General features: G+C 45.2%; 1 protein-coding gene across 6 annotated transcripts in view; it reads left to right on the plus strand.

Moving 5' to 3' along the window:
- Vps8 (vacuolar protein sorting 8) overlaps positions 1–18,991 on the plus strand; it is a 972,138-nt gene that overhangs the window by 556,588 nt on the left and 396,559 nt on the right. For all 6 annotated transcript variants that reach the window (XR_008608392.2, XM_055061192.2, XM_055061196.2 and 3 more), the window contains exon 24: positions 5,541–5,633. Coding sequence is in view for 5 of the 6 variants with exons in the window: in XM_055061192.2 (XP_054917167.2) it covers positions 5,541–5,633 (93 nt within the window). In the remaining variant the exon portion in view is untranslated. The remainder of the gene's footprint in view (positions 1–5,540; positions 5,634–18,991) is intronic.

An 18,991-nucleotide genomic window follows, 5' to 3' on the forward strand; every position in this document is an offset into this window, starting at 1 on the left:
TTGCGCAACTGGTCGGAAGAGCGCGAGTTGACAAAGATGACATTGGTGAGCATGATCGTTGGGTTCCACCTGTTATTAGCGCTGGCATGTTCATATAGCTTGATTCATTCATCAACGTCCTGTCCCTCCACGCCAGAGAACACACCAGGGTCGCGATGTTGGGCAACCGTGACGACGGGAGTAGTCGGACAAGCCGAAGCCGTTGCAGAGGTGGTCTCGTCACCAGGAGGCATGGTGACAAGCTCAATGTACCGACCACTTCGGAGTTCCGTGGCGAGGACGGGGATCGCTCACCTTCACCAGAATGTTACGTGTAGAAAGATACAGACGGAAGAGGCTATTTACAAGCTATTTACACTGGACTGGAGCCAGAGCGGCAAGCCGACATTTTCTCGCGCCAAGGGCACAGACCTACTTCGTCGTCGTTCTCGCGGCAGCTCGTCTCTCGGGTATCTAGCAATAATATCGTAATAATATGTAAAATACATTACTTTGCATTTTGGTAAGTGTCATTAGACATTTCTTACATGAATGACCAACATATTTAAGACGATGAGCAAAACGAGAACAAGGTGCAAGTAGAGAAACAATTCGACGAGTGGACTTGTCTTGTTCAAGGCTTCGAAAAAGACAAGTCCACTTGTCAAACCATCGGCTCCTGCTTTCACTTCGTTCTCATTTTGCGCATCGTCTTGAATTTCATCCTGCATTCCCCGTGTTTTCTTATGTTTAAGGTACTCTTGAAAAATGAGGTTGACTCGAAAAATTGGTTGGCATATTTTGCTCCGAAAATACCGTACTTACTCGAATCTAGCCATCTTCTAGTGTAGGCCAACCTTTGAAATTTGCAAGGCCCAAAAAAATGAAAAAGAAGGAACTTACTTCGAATGCAAGCCAAACAAAAAGAAAGGCCTTTTGATTGACAGAAAAGCATGCTTTTTATGACATAAGTGTGGACGTTATAGGCATGTCCAAAGTTCACTCGTCATCGCCATCTACGACATTACTGTCCACATTTTTCCTCACTTGTTCCCAAAGGGCATTGTCCAGCATGTTAGAAATGCTGCATTTTTGGAATGCTCTGATGATCATTTCAGCTGGAATTTCGTCCAGTGCCACAGCGATCCAGTTCGCCAGCTGGCTGAGTGGAGTATGCTTGCTTACCAGTAGAATGTAGCGCGAAGGCACAAGTACAAAGAAGAGACACAGAGCACGTTACAGGCACTACTACCAACTTTATTTGAAATACAGCGAGAGGGGTATATATATATATATATATATATATATATATATATATATATAGAACTTGAGCGGTGCTACAAGGCAAGCAGAACAAGTATTTAATTTCAACAGTTTCGACCGGTGGACCGATCTTCATCAGGGTTTGTTATCAAAAAATTAAATGCGATAAGAATTAATGCTGCAGTACAGGTACCAACCCTTTACTCCACTGCCCACTGCCGCAATTCCCTGATGAAGATCGGTCCACCGGTCGAAACTGTTGAAATTAAGTACTTGTTCTGTTTACCTTGCAGCACCGCTCAAGTTCTTAATGTTTGAAAGGTAGCATGAAGAATTCCTCTTTACCTACTATATATATATATTCTGTTCTCAACTTGCAGATGCACCCACCACTACCGAGTGCGATTATTAGGGCTGGCACGATCACTTGGTAGATCTAAAGAAAGTAAGCTCCACCTTGTACAAAACAACGAAAGTCTGGCTCACGCAGGCACTACATTTTTTTCATCTAAAACCCTTCTAATAGCTCACGTGCCATTTTATCTTTACTTCTGCCCAGGATCTTCACATCATGAAATACCAGCTTACAAGGGCAGGCTTTACAGTGTATTGAAAGATATGCAGTGAAGTCCTTCTTCAGGTTATTAGCATGCTCCCTCATTCGGGCATTGATACAATGGCCTATTTGACCTATATAGGACTTTCCACAAGACAGGGGGATTTCATAAACCACCTCAGTGGTGCAACGCAAGTAAGGTTTGACGTGCTTTACTTGGCAGCCTATCTTCAAGCTGTCCATTATGCGGGGAGACAGTTGGGCCAGCCTGTTTGGAGTGGAGAGCGTGACAAGCACTACATACCTGTTTGCCACTTTTTTCAGATTGTGGCTCATCTTGCGCACATACAGCATTCCAGCCTTAGGTCACTCCGCTCACCAGCTCTTGTCTCATTCATTGGAGTGCCTGCTTTTAGTTTTTGTTGGCAGGATTCAGCCACTGATGTCAGGACTGAACGAGGGTAGCTGGCTTTTGAAAGCCTAATGAACTGCATGTCAAAGCTGTCTGGCATCTTGTGTTCACAGGACCTCTTGAATGCTGACCTTAGGCAGAGTGAAGCGATAGCTCTTTTGACAAGCTTAGAATGCACAGTCGTAAGGTGGAAGTTCCTTTTTTGCTCATGGTGAATAGCACCAGCAAACATGATCCTTTGAGAAAGTGAGGCTTAAATTCAAGAACTCAAGGGTATTGTCTACGGGGAGTTCAAAGGTGAATCACAGGCCTTTCCTGTGAAGTCTGAAATCATCTAAAATCTTTTTAACTTGAAAAGAGTTAAAAGTCCTTTCTTGGTCCATCACAACTATAAAAATTTCAGTGTTCTAAATACTTTAAAAATATGCGAACCGTAAAGGCTGTTGTCAAGTGTTTTGTGTATTTTGGGCAGTAATATATCACACAGGAAAGGTGCTACGCACAATCCTATGCATATGCCCTTCTTTTGCAAAAACAACAGCTTGTCAAACGCGATAAAAGTACTCTTCAGGTAGGTCTCAAGTAAAACTAAAAAGTTATCCAGACACATACCAGTAGTATTCTGAAAAGAAACATCCCCGTTGGCTCAACATACTTCCGAACAGGAGTAATAAATAACACGTCGTGAGGAACAGAATAGAACAGGTCTTCAATATCAACAGAGAATGTGTAACCTGTGTTCTGGTTTTGCTGGAAGAATTTGCCGATGTCATCAGAGTTTACTATGAGAAAAGGATCATGAATGTGAAGTTGTTTCAGGCCCTTTAACAAAAACCTACTAACTTGAAGTTGCCATGTGCCGTGCTCACTTACAATTGCTCTCAAAGGAGTACCTTTCTTGTGGGTTTTTGCACTAAAAAAAACACTAAAAGATCCATGCGCGCTCTTATCAACGCTCTTAGCGAGTTGCTGCAACTCATTCTCTTCACAAAGTCTCAAAAAAGCCTTCTTAGCTTTCGGCAAACTCATTTTTATGGGAGCAAAGTTATTGTCAATAGCGTTTTGTGCTTTTTCATAAAGGTGCCTTTTGTCATTACGACAAAATTGCCTTTTTTGTTGGCCTGTAAGAGATACAAGTCATAAAAGTAAGCAGGTAAGCACTGCAAGGCACGCATTTCACTAGCTTTGCTTTTTGTTGCATATATTTTGGAGGCAGTCATTGCCTTCTAGGAGGCACCTTTCACATTGTCCCAAGTCTGCTTTTCCAACCACTTTCATCACTGCCAGTTTATGTCTTGGAATCTTAGGCTAAACTCTGAACTTCGGGCCTTTCCGAAGTATCTTTGCAAAATCTTCAGGGATACAAGCACCACTTACCACTTGTAGTTTGTACTGCACTTGTACCACATAATGGGCAGCTCGAAGATAGGCTGCAAAGTAAAACACGTCAAACCTTACGTGCGTTGCACCACCGGGGTGGTTTATGAAATCCCCCTATAGTCCTATATAGGACAAATAAGCTGCTGCAACAATCACCAAATGAGGGAGCATGCTAATAACCTGAAGAAGGACTTCACTGCACACCTTTCAGCACACTGTAATGCCTGCCCTTGTGAGCTGGTATTTCATGATGGGAAGATTCTGGACAGAAGTAAAGGTAAAACAGCATGTGAGCTATTAGTAGCATTTTACGTAAAAGAAAAAAGTAGTGCCTGCATAAGCCAGACTTGTGTTGTTTTGTACAATGTGGAGCTTACTTTCTTTAGATCTACCAAGTGGTCTTGCCAGCCCTGATAATCCCCCTCGGAAGGGGTGGGTGTGCCTGCATGTTGGGAATAGTACATATATGTATATATACTCTTCTCACTGTCTTTCAAATAAAGTTGTTAGTAGCCCCTCTGATGTGTTCTGTGTCTCTTCTTTGTAATTGTGCCTTTCTGCTACATTGTGTCGGTAAGCAAACACCAACTAGCCCAACAACAAGCCTTTCTACAGAAGCATGCTTGATGTGCCCGGTTGGATTGAGCTGTCTCTTCCAACATAAGCCAGTCGGTGTAATGCTTGTGGAGCCTATTCTTGAAAGGCTTGTTAATGGAAACATCAAGCAGTTGGAGTTAGCTTGTCATGCCACCAGGAATTATGTCTTTACCACCTAAAGAAAGCGTTGTCTGCATGGCATCAGTCACTCCGCGTGGAGGCATTGGTTAGCAGAAAATTATTATGGTAGTTGTTGGCAGCCTTATATTACTCGCCAAGGCAAGAGTAAGTAAATGAGGATGCCTGATCCCATCCATTCATACCAAACCTTCGTTTTCATTGTCTCTCATTTCATTCTGACAGTATGTTATCTATGAGGGTGAATCAGAAAGTGTTTGCCCCTATTTGTTTTTTTACCCATGTTACGGCTGTATATGCGAAGTCAACGTATCCATTCTCAGCGGTGGACCTTTTTTGGACCAGCCCTGCCTTATCTGCTAGTAACTCTGCTTCACAACGCTGCTGTCAGTTGTTGAAGATGGCGGTTGTGCTTCACACGTCTACTGCGTATGAGCAACAAAGTGCGATTCGTTTTCTATGGAGCAAGGGACAATCACCATCGAAATCCACAGGAAAATACAATCCAACTATGGGGAAATGTGTCTTGCTTTGATAAGTGTGAGGTGGTGGTGTTGTGAGTGCGCAAAAGGCCGTGAAGAATTGCATGACAGTGAGCGTTCTGGGAGGCCATGTGCATAGGAATTCTATCCCAGGGGCATCTCAAATTTTGTTCTGCGATGGGACAAATGTCTGAACCGGGGTGGGGACTATGTGAAAAAACAGTTTAAGGTACGTAGAATGGTTCATATATTTGTACTTGCCTGTATGTACCTTATTTTGGCTAATAAAAGATAGGGTCAAAGATTTTCTGATTTGCCCTCGTATTTAATCTCCTTTAATAAAATGTGTCATGTTTATTTTAAACTTATTGGTGACCAAATAGGCCAAATACACCTCTTTTAGAAGTCTCTTATTTTACCCATGCCAGTACAGTTTCGTTCAAATAAAATCGCCCCTATTAATTCATCTAACCGCGGTCAACATTAAATACAAAGTCCATGGCACTCTTTGGCCTAGATGCCCTTGTGCCATAAAGCATTATTATCAATCAGTCAGTCTTGCTAGGAGGTGCTACACCGTTTGGGACCCAAGAACAGTCCAATACTGCTAGTGTGCTGGAGCCTGAAAGCATTGGTGTGGATACATAATGCTAATAATGACTGTCACACACAGTATGCATTGCGATATAATTTTGTGGATACCTGGTAGTGTATTGCAACATGCTGTGCGCAGCCTACACAGGTGGGGGCCCTGTTCACCTTCCTGGCCAGGCAGTTGGCACTACCGGATAACAACCTTGTCGTTGACCGGTTCCTCTTTGAACAGGTAAGACATTGGTCGACTGTTTTTTAGCTTTGCACCATGCTTGCCACCAACAGCTTTGCTGAATACATCTTCTTAGTTTTTCTATGCATTAGTAGCAGTTCCTTTTGCTTTCTGGTTGTGTGTTTCTACTTGGGAACACATTAGTTCAACATGATTCTTCCTCTGTGATACTGTGTGTATCGGGAAGAGAATTCAATAGTAGGAATTCACGAGAGTGCATAAAAAGAAACAACAGGCATTGGTGTTTTTGGCACCATTAGCTCATAACCATATAGATTACCAACACAGCCCTTTAGATGAATGCTCCTTAATCCATTGTTGCGCCGCATTTCTTTAACGGGCCACTTCGACACCACGAGCACTGTTTTTGTTACTTTTTGTACAGTCATGGCAGTTGCTCTGCTCGTCGCATAAAGCTGTATATATACATTGAAATGCCTAATGCTTGTAGAGTTCAAGAATGCTTGATTTTTACTTTCATGCTATTTCGCTTTTAACATAGCCAAACATAACAACTTGTTTAAAACAACCGGGCAACTATTTGGTAGAGGACGCTGGGTTTTGGAATGATTGCAGCTCAGACAATTTTCAGTTAGAACCACAAATTTTATTCGTGTGTGCTTTTCTTACCAATGTGACCTAAATGGAGCAATATTCAGAATACTTCTTGTGGCCATTTTTGCAGTAAGCAGCTGAGGTTCCTGATGAAAAAAGCTTCAACTACGTGCATGCCGAGAGTTAATAGGCTAGTTGGTTAACAGGCAGCAGCACAGCAAGAAAGACAAGGACACAAGCATAAAACTGGTGCAACAAACGCTCAACTAACCACCAAGTTTTATTGCTTACGGATAGAAATACTAGATGTAGCATGACAGTGTGGTAGTTAGCAAGGAAACAACATTAACAACACATAGAAAGATACAGCTTCTCTGGGCTGTCATAGTCTATTACAGCACGTGGTCAGATTTTAATAATTACAGTCGAATCTCTATAATGCTAACTCGAAGGGGCACAAAAATTTGTTTGAATTAAATGGAGTTAGAATGAAGAAAGCCTATTGCACGAAAGACTTGTGTGCAATGCTGCGTTGGGTGGAGCATGTGCACCGAGTGACGAGCTCCCGAACATTTATCAGCAGGACACGTTACAAGTGGTTGTCATCGGTGACGCACGCATTTCTTCTGCCGTAGCATGAAACCTGGAGCTTGCAGAATGTGCATGCTCCTGGCAAGAGAAGAAGCGTGCATTTGTGTCCAGTGTTGGGTTGGCCTGTCCCGGGCACATGGCATGCTGCAGATTTCTGCACCAGTGTCCACCTTAACATAACCCTACAAGTTTACACCATTTGGGACTACACTGTCAGGCAACCTTCCCCCTCACCTCCAACCGCAACAATTGGCAATGGTCTTGTCTCCGGCTTGATGGAGTTCCACATGGTGTCATGAATGGGAATAGAAGATCGATGACATATCTCTTTTCGCTGTTTAGACACGAAAGCATACTCTCCACGATGTGCTCTCTGTATTAGGTCTTCAGGATTGGGATGGCACCCATATTCATGGGCTGCAGCACCCGTCATGTTCTTCGGCAGGAACACCGAGTGAATCGCATGTAGGCCTTGATCATTGCAATGCACTGTGCAGTTGTCTACAAAAAGAATATTCCGGCCTTCTGTAGAGAATTTTCTATCTACTGCATGAACCCAGTGTGAAAAAGGTTGATGGTTGTCCATAGCTTTTTCTTGGCAACATAATTGATAGGAAGGGTCTTCGTAGCTTTGGAGCGGTAAGACTTTGCTGATCATGAGCAACTGGAGTTGCTCCATTGTGTTTGTTAAGACTGTTATCGCTTCCTTGCTCCTTTTCTTGCCCGCACAGTCGTCACCCTGAAAAGTAATTGTTTTATTGGGGAGTAGTTTATAGCAGAGATCTGTGTCATGCGCGTTAAATATGTCGTCAAGCGAATAGTAGGCAAGGTGGTCCTTCAGCTCCCCAGAGAGAGTCCCTTCGCATGTGGCTCTGTTGATGTCTGCCTTCTTGCTGCAATCAGTCTCAAAAGTAAGCCCGGGGTTTTCCTTGAACCATGACAGCCACCCGTGCAATGCCGAGAATTCAATAGCCATCTGGTTTGCCAACTACCTTGCTATGAACCTGTTTTATCTTCATAACGAGAGCATCTTCAATCTGGGTATATGCTGACATCCACAGCCTCTTCCTGAGAGGTTGAATTTGCTGCTTTTCATATCCTGTGAAGATGAACTCCCTGATTTGCTGTGGTACTTCTAAGCCTGATGGTGCAGGGTTGCATATGGCAGCGGTGGCTGCATTACGAGGGGGCCAAAATGCAAAAATGTCCGTGTACTGTGCACTGGGTGCACATCGAAGAACCTCCAGGTGATTGAAATTAGTCCAGAGTCCCCCACTATGGCGTGTCTTGTAATCATAGCATGGTTTTAGCTCGTAAAACACCAGAATTTAATCATATTAATGGACTCCCTGTTCTTTATGTACATTGACAGAGTGCTTTCATGATGCCGTATTTATTCACTATTTTCATCTTGGAAGGGTTCTTTGGTTGGTGAAATGTGACCCAGGTTGCCATGATGCTTGGAAATGGGACAGTGTAACTGTTGTGCACCTACCAAAAACATGGTAAAGGGCAGCACTTTGAGAGCAAGACCGATGGCACCTCTGCCACTGCTCCTCTATGCAGCATTCCGCACTGCCAGCACTGCACGGCAGCTCAAGGTCATGATGGTTGCCTTTCCCTTTATGTTGATTCTCCACAGTCTGTTCATGTGTCCAAAATGACATGACCACAAAAGAAAAAAACAAATTAAAAAAACAAAAAAGCTTTCTTTTTTCGCTCAATTTAATTCCAGCACCATTCAAAATAATTCAACTGCCAGTCATTTTAATTTAAGCGCCAATCAATTTAATCCAAAAACCATGCCTTTCAATCCAAATGCCAGCCAAATTAATCCAAATGCCGGCGAATTTAATCTGAGCATAGCAACCTTCAAGAACATTTCAAATTTCATGAAAACCGAAAATTTTCTGATATATTAATAGTCTATATTTTTTTTTCAATATAGAAGGGCAAAGTGGGGCCTAATAGCATTCCTCCCACGTGACGCTTTTCTTCTTCATGGTTTGAGAGCGACTTAGAAGACACATTCTCCCAGAAGTCCGAGGAATGTCAGCATTGAAGCACTAAGAGAGTTAGTGACAAGGTGTGATGTTGTCTTGGGTATTATCTGAAACACTAAGGAGTGTCTCAATGGTGATCACTAGGTACAGGTAGGCCTTGGTCACTAGTGAATATGAATCACATTTTCTACTGCTTCTCTCAGCAGCCTTCACTCGATGAAATTAGCAATTAACTGCATGATACACCTAACTGACAGGGTCACGCCATTAGTGATCACATATGACTTACTATACTCAGTTCATGTTTTGTTCTTTTAAACACCATAATGCTATGGATTTGAAATGAAATGTCATTAAACATGTGATTCAACCATGTCTATTAAGAACAGGTGTGCTAAGTCACTAGAGATTACAAATAACTTAATTTCTCTGAGAGTGGCAGCTTTCATTCATGCATGTCGTCAATGGTATCAATCAAACTGTCTTAAAATGAGCATTTTTAGAGTTCAGCTCTTATGAGCCTGTTTCTGGGTTGAGCATCGCAATCACTTGGCATAACCGTGTGAACGCACTCGTGCCACTGTTCACACCTTCATCAGTGTCTTCTTCCACAGCTGGCTCCGATGCCACTCATCATGCAAGCGTTCCCCATACTTCCCCTCCCTCTGCGAAGGCATTGACGGCATTGGCCCACTGCCAGTCGGTGCAGTGATTTCGTTCTCAAATCCTTTGCCTCAGTATATCGCTTGCACCTTCGTCATCTTCTTCCACAGCTGGCTTTGATGCCGCTCGTCATGCAAGCGTTCCCCATACTGCCCCTCCCTCTGCGGAGGCATTGACGGCATTGGCCCACTGCCAGTCGGTGCAGTGATTACGTTCTCAAATCCTTTGCCTCAGTATATCGCTTGCACCTTCGTCGTCATCTTCTTCCACAGCTGGTTTCGATGCCACTCGTCATGCAAGCGTTCCCCATACTGCCCCTCCCTCTGCGAAGGCATTGACGGCATTGGCCCACTGCCAGTGGGTGCAGTGATTTCGTTCTCAAATCCTTTGCCTCAGTATATCGCTTGCACCTTCGTCGTCATCTTCTTCCACAGATGGCTCCAATGCCGCTCATCATGCCAGCATTCCCATACTGCCCCTCCCTCTGCGAAGGTGTGTGTGTGTGTGAAAACTTTTATTGTCATGAGGTCCGGAGGCTCGACTTCTCAAGCCAAGGCGGGCCGCTCCCATGTTGGCACTGTCAGGCCAAGCCTTTCAGCGACATCATGGGCCCTCTGGACTGCTCTTAGTTGGTCCTGAAACAATGGGCTTTGAATCCTTTTCTCCCACCGTGTCCATTCTTCAACTAGGTTGGGGAGAGTCGCGGGACACCCCACCAGCATATGTCTGATTCCAATGATGCCATTACAATCATTGCAGTTCATCTTAATCTCCCTCTCTGGATATATTTTATTAATGGTGTACGGTGTAGGATATGTACCCGTTTGCAATAGGCGCAGTGAGACTGCCTGAGCCCTGTTCAGTGTTGAATGTAGCAATGGGAATTGTCTGCGTCCTAAATAGTAATGTTTGGTAACGTCATTGTATGTTATTAAATTATCTCTATATTCCCTGGCTTGATGGTGAACGGCTCGGTTGTGACTGTCACGGTTAGCAAGTCCTCGTGCCAAGTCATGAGCAACCTCATTGAGGTTTACCCGAGTCTCGTCCACTTTCCCCATATGCGCAGGAAACCATCGGATTTCAGTTGTCAAAATCCAAATGTTTTCAAAAAGTTTAGCTGCAACTCCAGCTACGTAGCCTTTATCAAAACACTTCATAGCGGATTTCGAATCACTGTAAATGCAGGCCCACTTATTACTCCTGATGGTATTACTCCTGATGATGCGAAGGTGCTGATGGCACTGGCCTACTGCCAGTCAGTGTGGTGAATTCATTCTCAAATTCCTTGCCTCAATATATCACGAAATGAAAACATGTATACAGCTGTGCTCAAATTTCTCATTAGGGAGCTTCATAATTGTCGGACATTTTTGGGTATTATTGCCAAATGGTAATGCTGAGTCATGAGTGATCACTAGTGATGCGCTCGGTTTAGTTCTCTCTCTTACTCTCATGCATAATAGCGTCATGTATATCAAGTGAAAAGTTATTTAAAAGACGATTGAGTTATGATAATTCGAAGACGCTGGGATTGTGTCACTAGCGTTCATGAGTAACTATTTCAGTATGACATTGATAGCTTTCATTCGTGCATGTCGTCGTCATTGGTATCAATTGTCATAAAATAAGCACTTTTGGTATTATTGTTAAATGATAATGCCGAGTAATTATTCATTACTAGCGATACGCTCAGTCTGGTGTTCTTGTACTTTTATGGAGCATAGCATCATGGATGTCAAATGAAAACTGTTAAGCAGTGATTCAACTATCATAACTAGGCGATGCAAGGGTGTAGTCACTAGTGATCACAAATCTCAGTGGTAGCCTTCATTCGTACATATTGTCATTTATATTTTTCAAAATGTCACTGAATTATCATTTTTTGCTGCCATTGCTAGCTCATATTGCAGAGTGATTCTTGATCACTAGTGACTCATTCCTAACACATTATAACTAGTAAACTTGAGTCGTCATTTTGAAATTTTTTTGATTCCTATGACTCTTGTGGTGTAGAAAAGTCCAATAACGCTGAACTGAGCTCATCAGTATAGTGATAAATGATGACACTGCATCATTAGTTACCTTTAATAGCAGAAAAAACGCTCATTTATTGACATTTTGATGAGATTTCAATGACAATGTGCTCGAATGATGGCTACCACTGTAATACAGAACAAACTTATCCATGATCACTAGTGACTACGCCCTAGCACCTCCTAGTTATCATAATTGCTGTTTAGCATAGCTTTTGTCTGACATCTATGATGCTATGCTGCTATGTTGCATAAACGTACACCCAGTGACAAAATATTGCGGGGCACGAGATCCGAGAAAAACCTGAATATCTCCGCAACCACGCAATGCAGTCTGGTATTTGCATTTTAGGCCTTGACTAAAATATGCTAACAACATTGTCGTATAAAGTTTTACTGGGTACTACGTACTGCAGGCTGCTCAGGAATTGAATGTTTTTGGAGATCCCGTGGTCCGTAAACTTTTGTCGCCGGGTGTACAAGAACGCCAGACAGAGTGCATGTGCGCATAACTTCCACAATCTGCTTTTTCTTTCACATTTTCAATCATTGTTGTCTCAGAGATCTGGCTTAGTGAAGTTCATAAAATGTTCTACCATTTCCCTTCATACTCACAGACAGTCCAGTAACCACGGTGGAGCAGCAGAGCAGCTGTCTATATCTTGTCTGGAATCCGATACAAATGAAGACTCGACCTCACATTAAATATTCAAAACTGTTTTGGTTGGAATTCGATCCTAACTTTCTCAGCACCGATAATAGAAATTTAATCTTTGGTTGAATTTACCATTCACCTTGTTCCTCAGCTCCAGATTTCTGTACTTCTCTCGAAAAAATAATGGCAAAGTTATCCTTGGAGAACAAAAATGTCATAATCGGGGGTGATATGAACATAAACTTAATGGAGTCATCCCCGAGCTCTATCGTTCATCTTGTTTTCATGGTTTTAATTTCGAATGTCCTATTAATGACCCTACTCATAGTTCTAGAAGGTTCCAGCACTCTAATCGATCATGCATTGTCTAATATTTTGAATCCACGTGATGCAGGAGTACTTTAAACTGAAACTACTGGCCATTTCCCCACCTTTCTGCACGCTACATCTGCACACTATTCTTGTTCTTATTACATCGAACTTGTTTTCGATAAAAAAATTCTCAGAAGCTGTATCTCATACTGACTGGTCTTTCGTTCTTTACATCAATGATCTGCAGGTAGCCTTCTTGCGATTTCTAACAAAGTTGTTATCACACTGTCATTCCTACTCTCAGAAATGCAAATGCAAAAAGGAAGTGGCACTCATGGGTCACCAATAGTCTGCTAAAAACCATGCACCTATGAGAAAACCTTTATAAAAATGCAAAAAGACAACCATTCAATAAAAGCCTACGTGCACGGTACATAATGTTCTAGGACTCACTTTCTTCTCAGCTTCAAAAAAACGCTAGAACCAAATATTATGAAGAAACAAAATACTTAAATGCAGTTCCGGTGCAAAGAAAAAATGGTAAATAGGGAATTCATTTTTGAATAGGAAAGATGGAGCTGATAACATAGCCAAAATATCCCACGATGGTAATACTTATTTAGAGCCACTTATGATTGTGGATGCTTTAAGCCATTTTTTTTCTTTCCTAATATCTCCACTCAAGCAGAACAGAACTTATATGCACCAAAGCACCTTCCGTAATCATTTTATATGTTTGCAACAACTCCTGATGAGGTGGTATCAGTAATTAACAATTTAAAGTTAACTAGCACTTGCTTGGACAACATTCATCCTGGTCATGTTAAATTAATTTCTAAATCAATATAATTTGTTCTGTCTGAAATTATTACCCTCATGTTTAAAACAGGCACCTTTCCTTTACGTGGTAGGGTTACTCCAGTTTTTAAGAAAGCAATTGCTCATTACTATCTAACCATAGGCCTATCTTTGTTTTGCCCTTCTTTAGCAACGTCACCGAGAAAATAGTAAAAAAAACTATTGATAAAATACTTAAGCAAATTTAATATTCTTTCATCTGACCAATTTGGATTTCGGTCCAGTTACTCTACTGGCCTAGCACTTGTTTTGTACTTGTACTGACAAATTAAAGAAAGCGATTGATGATGGTAAATTCACAGGATCCTTTTTTGTAGACTTTTCAAAGGCATTTGATAGCAGTGACCACGAGATTCTTAATATTGTCACAGTCGGTAATGTGAGAAAAGGAGGACGATGATGGTGGCCTTCGAGACGACGAAGAAGAGTGTAGCATTATCGCTGCTCTACGCTTGCTGGCTCAGCCATTAAAAGCCATCTGTAAATAGACGCACGCTTCTTCCTTCCCGTAACATCTTTGGTGGATGTGCGGGGTAATCACTTGCACAAGACGGAGCTCCGCAGCGGACGTAACCTGGCCGCCATGTCATCCGAAGGAGAGAGTTCAACCACGGCCCCATCGTCGCCACCGACAGTCATCCTGGCCCAGCCTCGCTACCCTGGCATGTTTTCCAGGATCGACAATGTTGACATCGATGACTGGTTGCAGAATTAGGAACGGGTCAGCGCACACCACAGGTGGGATAACACGCTTATGCTGGCCAATATAATATTCTACCTCAAGAAAACGGCACGGGTCTGGTTCGAAACACACGAAGAAAAGATTACGAGTTGGGACCAGTGCAAGCAGAAGCTTAGAGATTTGTTCAGCAAGCTCGTCGGCCGCCAACGTGCTGCGAAGAAGGGCCCTTGGACCCATGTACAGACGTCCACTGAATCTTACGTGGTGTATATCCAGGATGTACTCGCCCTTTGCCGCAAAGTGGATAACAATATGGCAGAGGCAGACAAGGTCTGCCACGTTTTAAAAGGCGTCGCGGACAACGCGTTTAACCTCATTGTTTACAACAACGTAACAACGGTCAATAAAATCATTAACGAATGTCACCGCTTTGAAGACGCGAAGAGTCGCCGCATAGTTCAACAGTTTACGCGTCTACCTAATACCGCAGCTTCATTGACGTGCGAAGACGTTTGTCCACCGCGTGAGCCCACCTCCTGTGAGAACGTCGTACGTATCATTCGGCGAGAAATCGAAGCAGCGTCTCCTGCCACGGCAGTGACGCAGTGCTTTGACGATTCCCGGCCGCATGTGTCTCTCATTCAGTCGGTAATTCGCCAAGATCTTGCCAATGTGGGCCTTCCATCCATCTGCTCCGCCAGCTGTCCTGACTTTGCTTCGTCTGCTGCCTCTGCCCCTGTTCACCGGAGCCAATACGGTCCATATCCGAGCTATCCCAACCCGGCCGAATGGCACACACTTGACGATAGACCCATCTGCTTTTACTGTGGACGTGTGGGCCACATCTCTCGCCACTGTCGAAGTTCCTGGCCATCCCACTCTCGACCAAGCTTTCCCGCCTACTGCCGCTCCCCACTGAATCCTTGCCTGCCATCACTCTCCACCAAGGTTGAAGACGCTCCTGACAACACTTGAGCCACCGCGACCAGCCACTCGCCATCACCACATAGTCGCTGCTCCCGTTCGCCCCAGCTGCGTCGCTCTGCATCCCCAGCTTACCGTCGCCACTCTCCGACGGGAAACTAACTGGGGCAGCTCCTGGAGGTGATGCTGCTCTAGAACCCTGGCCTGAAATTCCTCTGCTAACCCTGCCTACTAATCGGAACCTTCTGGACGTGGATGGTTTGCCCGTTACAGCACTCATCGACACTGGAGCCCAAATTTCCATCATGAGTGCGGAGCTTCGAACGCGCTTGAAGAAAGTACTGACTCCTGCTCCGACTCGACTGCTCCAGGTCGCCGACAGTGGAACTCCGGCTGTGCTTGGAATGTGTACTCCTCGTGTCAATGTCGCCAGTCGCCACACGTCCGTTTTGTTTAGTGTGCTCGAACGTTGTCCTCACAATGTTATCCTCGGACTCGACTTTCTGGCCGCCCACTCTGCCCTGATTGACTGTTCCGCCGGCATTGTACAACTTGACCTACCACTACCTGTCCCCGTTGACCTTCCTGCTCAAGCTCCAACTCAGCTTTGTTCCGCGGATTTTCTACGCCTGCCATCTCTTGCAGCAACCTGCATCCCTGTCTTAACCTGCCCACCTATACCTGACGGAAACGATGTCCTTACTTCCGCGACTTTACTCCTGCTTTCTCACAATGTCTCCTTCCCGCACACCATTGTTTCTGTTGCAGACAATCAGACATGTCTTCCCACCCTAAATTTCGGACAGTGCCCACAAGTACTTCCTCGAGGCATGTCTCTAGCCACATTGTCACCGATGCACGAGTGCCACATTTCCGCTCTATCTGTTGCGCCATCTTCGACCAATGCTGGTTCTGCGCCTTCTGCATCAGCCCTGACTGACAACTTCACAAAGATGATTGCACCGGACCTCTCAACCCAACAAGCCGCAGAGCTCTGTGGCCTCCTCGAGTCCTACTCCGACATTTTCGACCTGAACGATCGCCCTTTGTGTCAAACTACAGTCGTGAAGCATCGTATAAATACCGGCGATGCAGCACCTGTTCACCGGCGCTCATACCGGGTGTCGCCTTCTGAGCGACAAGTTATCCAGAGCGAGGTTGACAAGATACTTGCCAAAGGGATTATTGAACACTCTTGCAGCCCGTGGGCATCCCCCGTTGTTCTCTTCAAAAAGAAGGACAACAGCTGGCGATTCTGCGTTGACTATCGTCATCTAAACACGATCACCAAGAAAGATGTATATCCACTTCACCGCATTGACAATGCTCTGGATTGTCTCCACGGTGCCACTTATTTTTCATCTATAGACCTTAGCTCTGGATATTGGCAAATTTCCGTGGATGAAATGGACCATGAAAAGACCGCATTCGTCACACCAGACGGCTTATATCAGTTCCGGGTAATGCCTTTTGGCTTGTGCAATGCCCCGGCGACCTTTGAACGGATGATGGACATGCTCTTACGTGGTTTGAAATGGTCCATCTGTTTGTGCTACTTGGATGACGTCATCGTATTCTCTTCAACTTTTGCGATGCATCTTGAAAGGCTTTCATCTGTTCTTTCTGTTTTTCGAACCGCTGGCTTACAGCTCAACTCGTCCAAGTGCCACTTCGGCCACCGCCAAATAACCATGCTCGGACACCTCGTCGATTCGTCAGGCATTCGCCCCGACCCTGCTAAAGTTCATGCTATGCAGAATTTCTCCGTACCAACTTGTGCCAAAGATGTCCGCAGCTTTATTGGCCTTTGCTCGTACTTCCGCAGGTTTGTGGAAAACTTCGCCCATGTTGCCCGTCCCCTGACTGACCTGAAGAAAGACGTTCCTTTCTGTTGGGGCTCTGAACAGGCGTCTGCTTTCTCGCAGCTCATCACGCTGCTCACCACACCTCCTGTTCTCGCCCATTTTGACGCCTCCACTCCGACAGAAATTCGCACTGACGCCAGTGGCTACGGCATCGGCGCAGTTTTCGCTCAACGCCAATGTGGGCACGACCGCATCATCGCCTACGCCAGCCGCCTGCTCTCTCCCGCAGAGCGCAATTACTCGATTACTGAGTGCAAGTGTCTCGCCCTCATTTGGGCGGTGGGCAAGTTCCGACCCTACATATATGGTCGACCATTTACAGTTACAACCAACCACCACGCCCTTTGTTGGCTTTCCTCCCTCAAGGATCCCACCGGATGCCTCGGTGGCTGGGCCCTACGGCTGCAAGAATACACATACACTGTGGTCGACAAGTCGGGTCGTCCACACCAGGACGCCGACTGCCTGTCTCGTCATCCCGTCGATGTACCAGACGGTTTAGTGGAGGTCGCACCGATCTGCATTCTTTTGCTCTGTGCCTTGCGAGACTTTGGTGCTGAACAACGACGCGATGAGTCGTTACGCCCCATTATCGAACGCCTGCTCTCTGATCCGTCTGACCCATCCCTTCACATGTTTGTACTACAAAATGGCATCCTGTATCGCCGCAACATGCACCCTGACGAGCCCGAGTTCCTAACCATCATTCCGTCTCATCTGCGACAGATTGTACTGCAGCAACTGCACGACATTCCCACCGCTGGACACCTTGGCGTCCCGCAGACCTATGACCGAATTCGGCGATGGTTTTTCTGGCCCTATCTCAACCGCTCCATCTGGCGATATGTTGCCGCGTGTGAGTCGTGTCAACGCCGGAAAAGACTAGCTGTGCCTCCCGCCGGACTGCTGCAGCCTTTGGATATACCGGCCGACCCTTTTTTTCTTGTTGGCAATGATCTTCTCGGACCATTCTCTATATCAAATGACGGAAATATTTGCTACGGACTATGCAACTACGTTGCTACGGACTATGCAACTTGCTATGCCATTACTAGAGCCCTACCGACCAGCTGTGCTATAGACGTCGCTGATTTCTTGCTTCACGACATTATTTTGCACCACGGTGCACCTCGTCAGCTTCTCACCGATCGCAGCAGATACTTTCTTGCCAAAGTCATAGACGACCTACTTCGATCATGTGCTACTAAACACAAACTTACTACCGCTTACCATTCTCAAACTACCGGCCTTACCGAACGCCTGAACCGCACATTAACTGACATGTTAGCAATGTATGTTTCCTCCAATCATCACGACTGGGACATTGCTCTACCATTTGTCACGTTCGCCTACAATTCCTCGCACCACGACACAGCTGGATATTCACCATTCTATCTCCTCTTCGGCCGTGAGCCAACTTTGCCTTTCGAGACTCTCCTTTCGACCACACTCGACTCGCCGACAGAGTACACTCGGGATGTCATAGCCACAGCGACCCATGCACGCCAGATTGCCCGCATTCGTCTTTCTGCTTCACAGACACGCCAGAAGTGCCGTTTGTTGTGTCGGCAGCGGCAGGCAAGTGGGGGGCCCCCGGCCAGCGAATGCGCGGCGAACGCCGACGCAGTGAAGGAGACTCGGAGCTAACTGCTCTCGATGAAAACCGGAATGAAGACTCAGCCGACCCGCGGCCGTTTATTACTAATAAAGGCTTCACACGCCAGATGACACCTCCCGATTGGTCCAAGCTCGTCACATGACAGAAGGGGGGTGCGCCATCTAGCTAAACAACTACAAAACATACATGCACAATGACACAGAGATCTGACAGGGGGCGACACTATACTACATCATCCCCCCCTGGAAACAAAGCAAGCATCCAGTGAAACGCGCACTTAAGTCCAAAGGCAATTTCAGTTCGTTCCCCCCCCACGTTCACACACGCGCGCACCAGTCGCACACAAAGCACGCACTTAAGTCCACAACAATATCAGTCCGTCCCTGCCCAAGTTCACATACATGTGCACCAGTCTTGGGCACCAAAACACAGGCAATCACTCAAACAAAGTCTGACAAGGAACACGGCACAAAACTCACTGCACCGCAACAAGGAGCACATTTTATACCTGTGTTAATGAAACATGTGGACTGTCTCCCAAATGTCACAACGAGGCCCCTAGCCGTGGCATTTCGAAGACGGAAATACGCTCTACA

This window comes from Dermacentor andersoni, chromosome 1 (genome assembly GCF_023375885.2).
Source record: "Dermacentor andersoni chromosome 1, qqDerAnde1_hic_scaffold, whole genome shotgun sequence".
NCBI lineage: Eukaryota > Metazoa > Arthropoda > Arachnida > Ixodida > Ixodidae > Dermacentor > Dermacentor andersoni.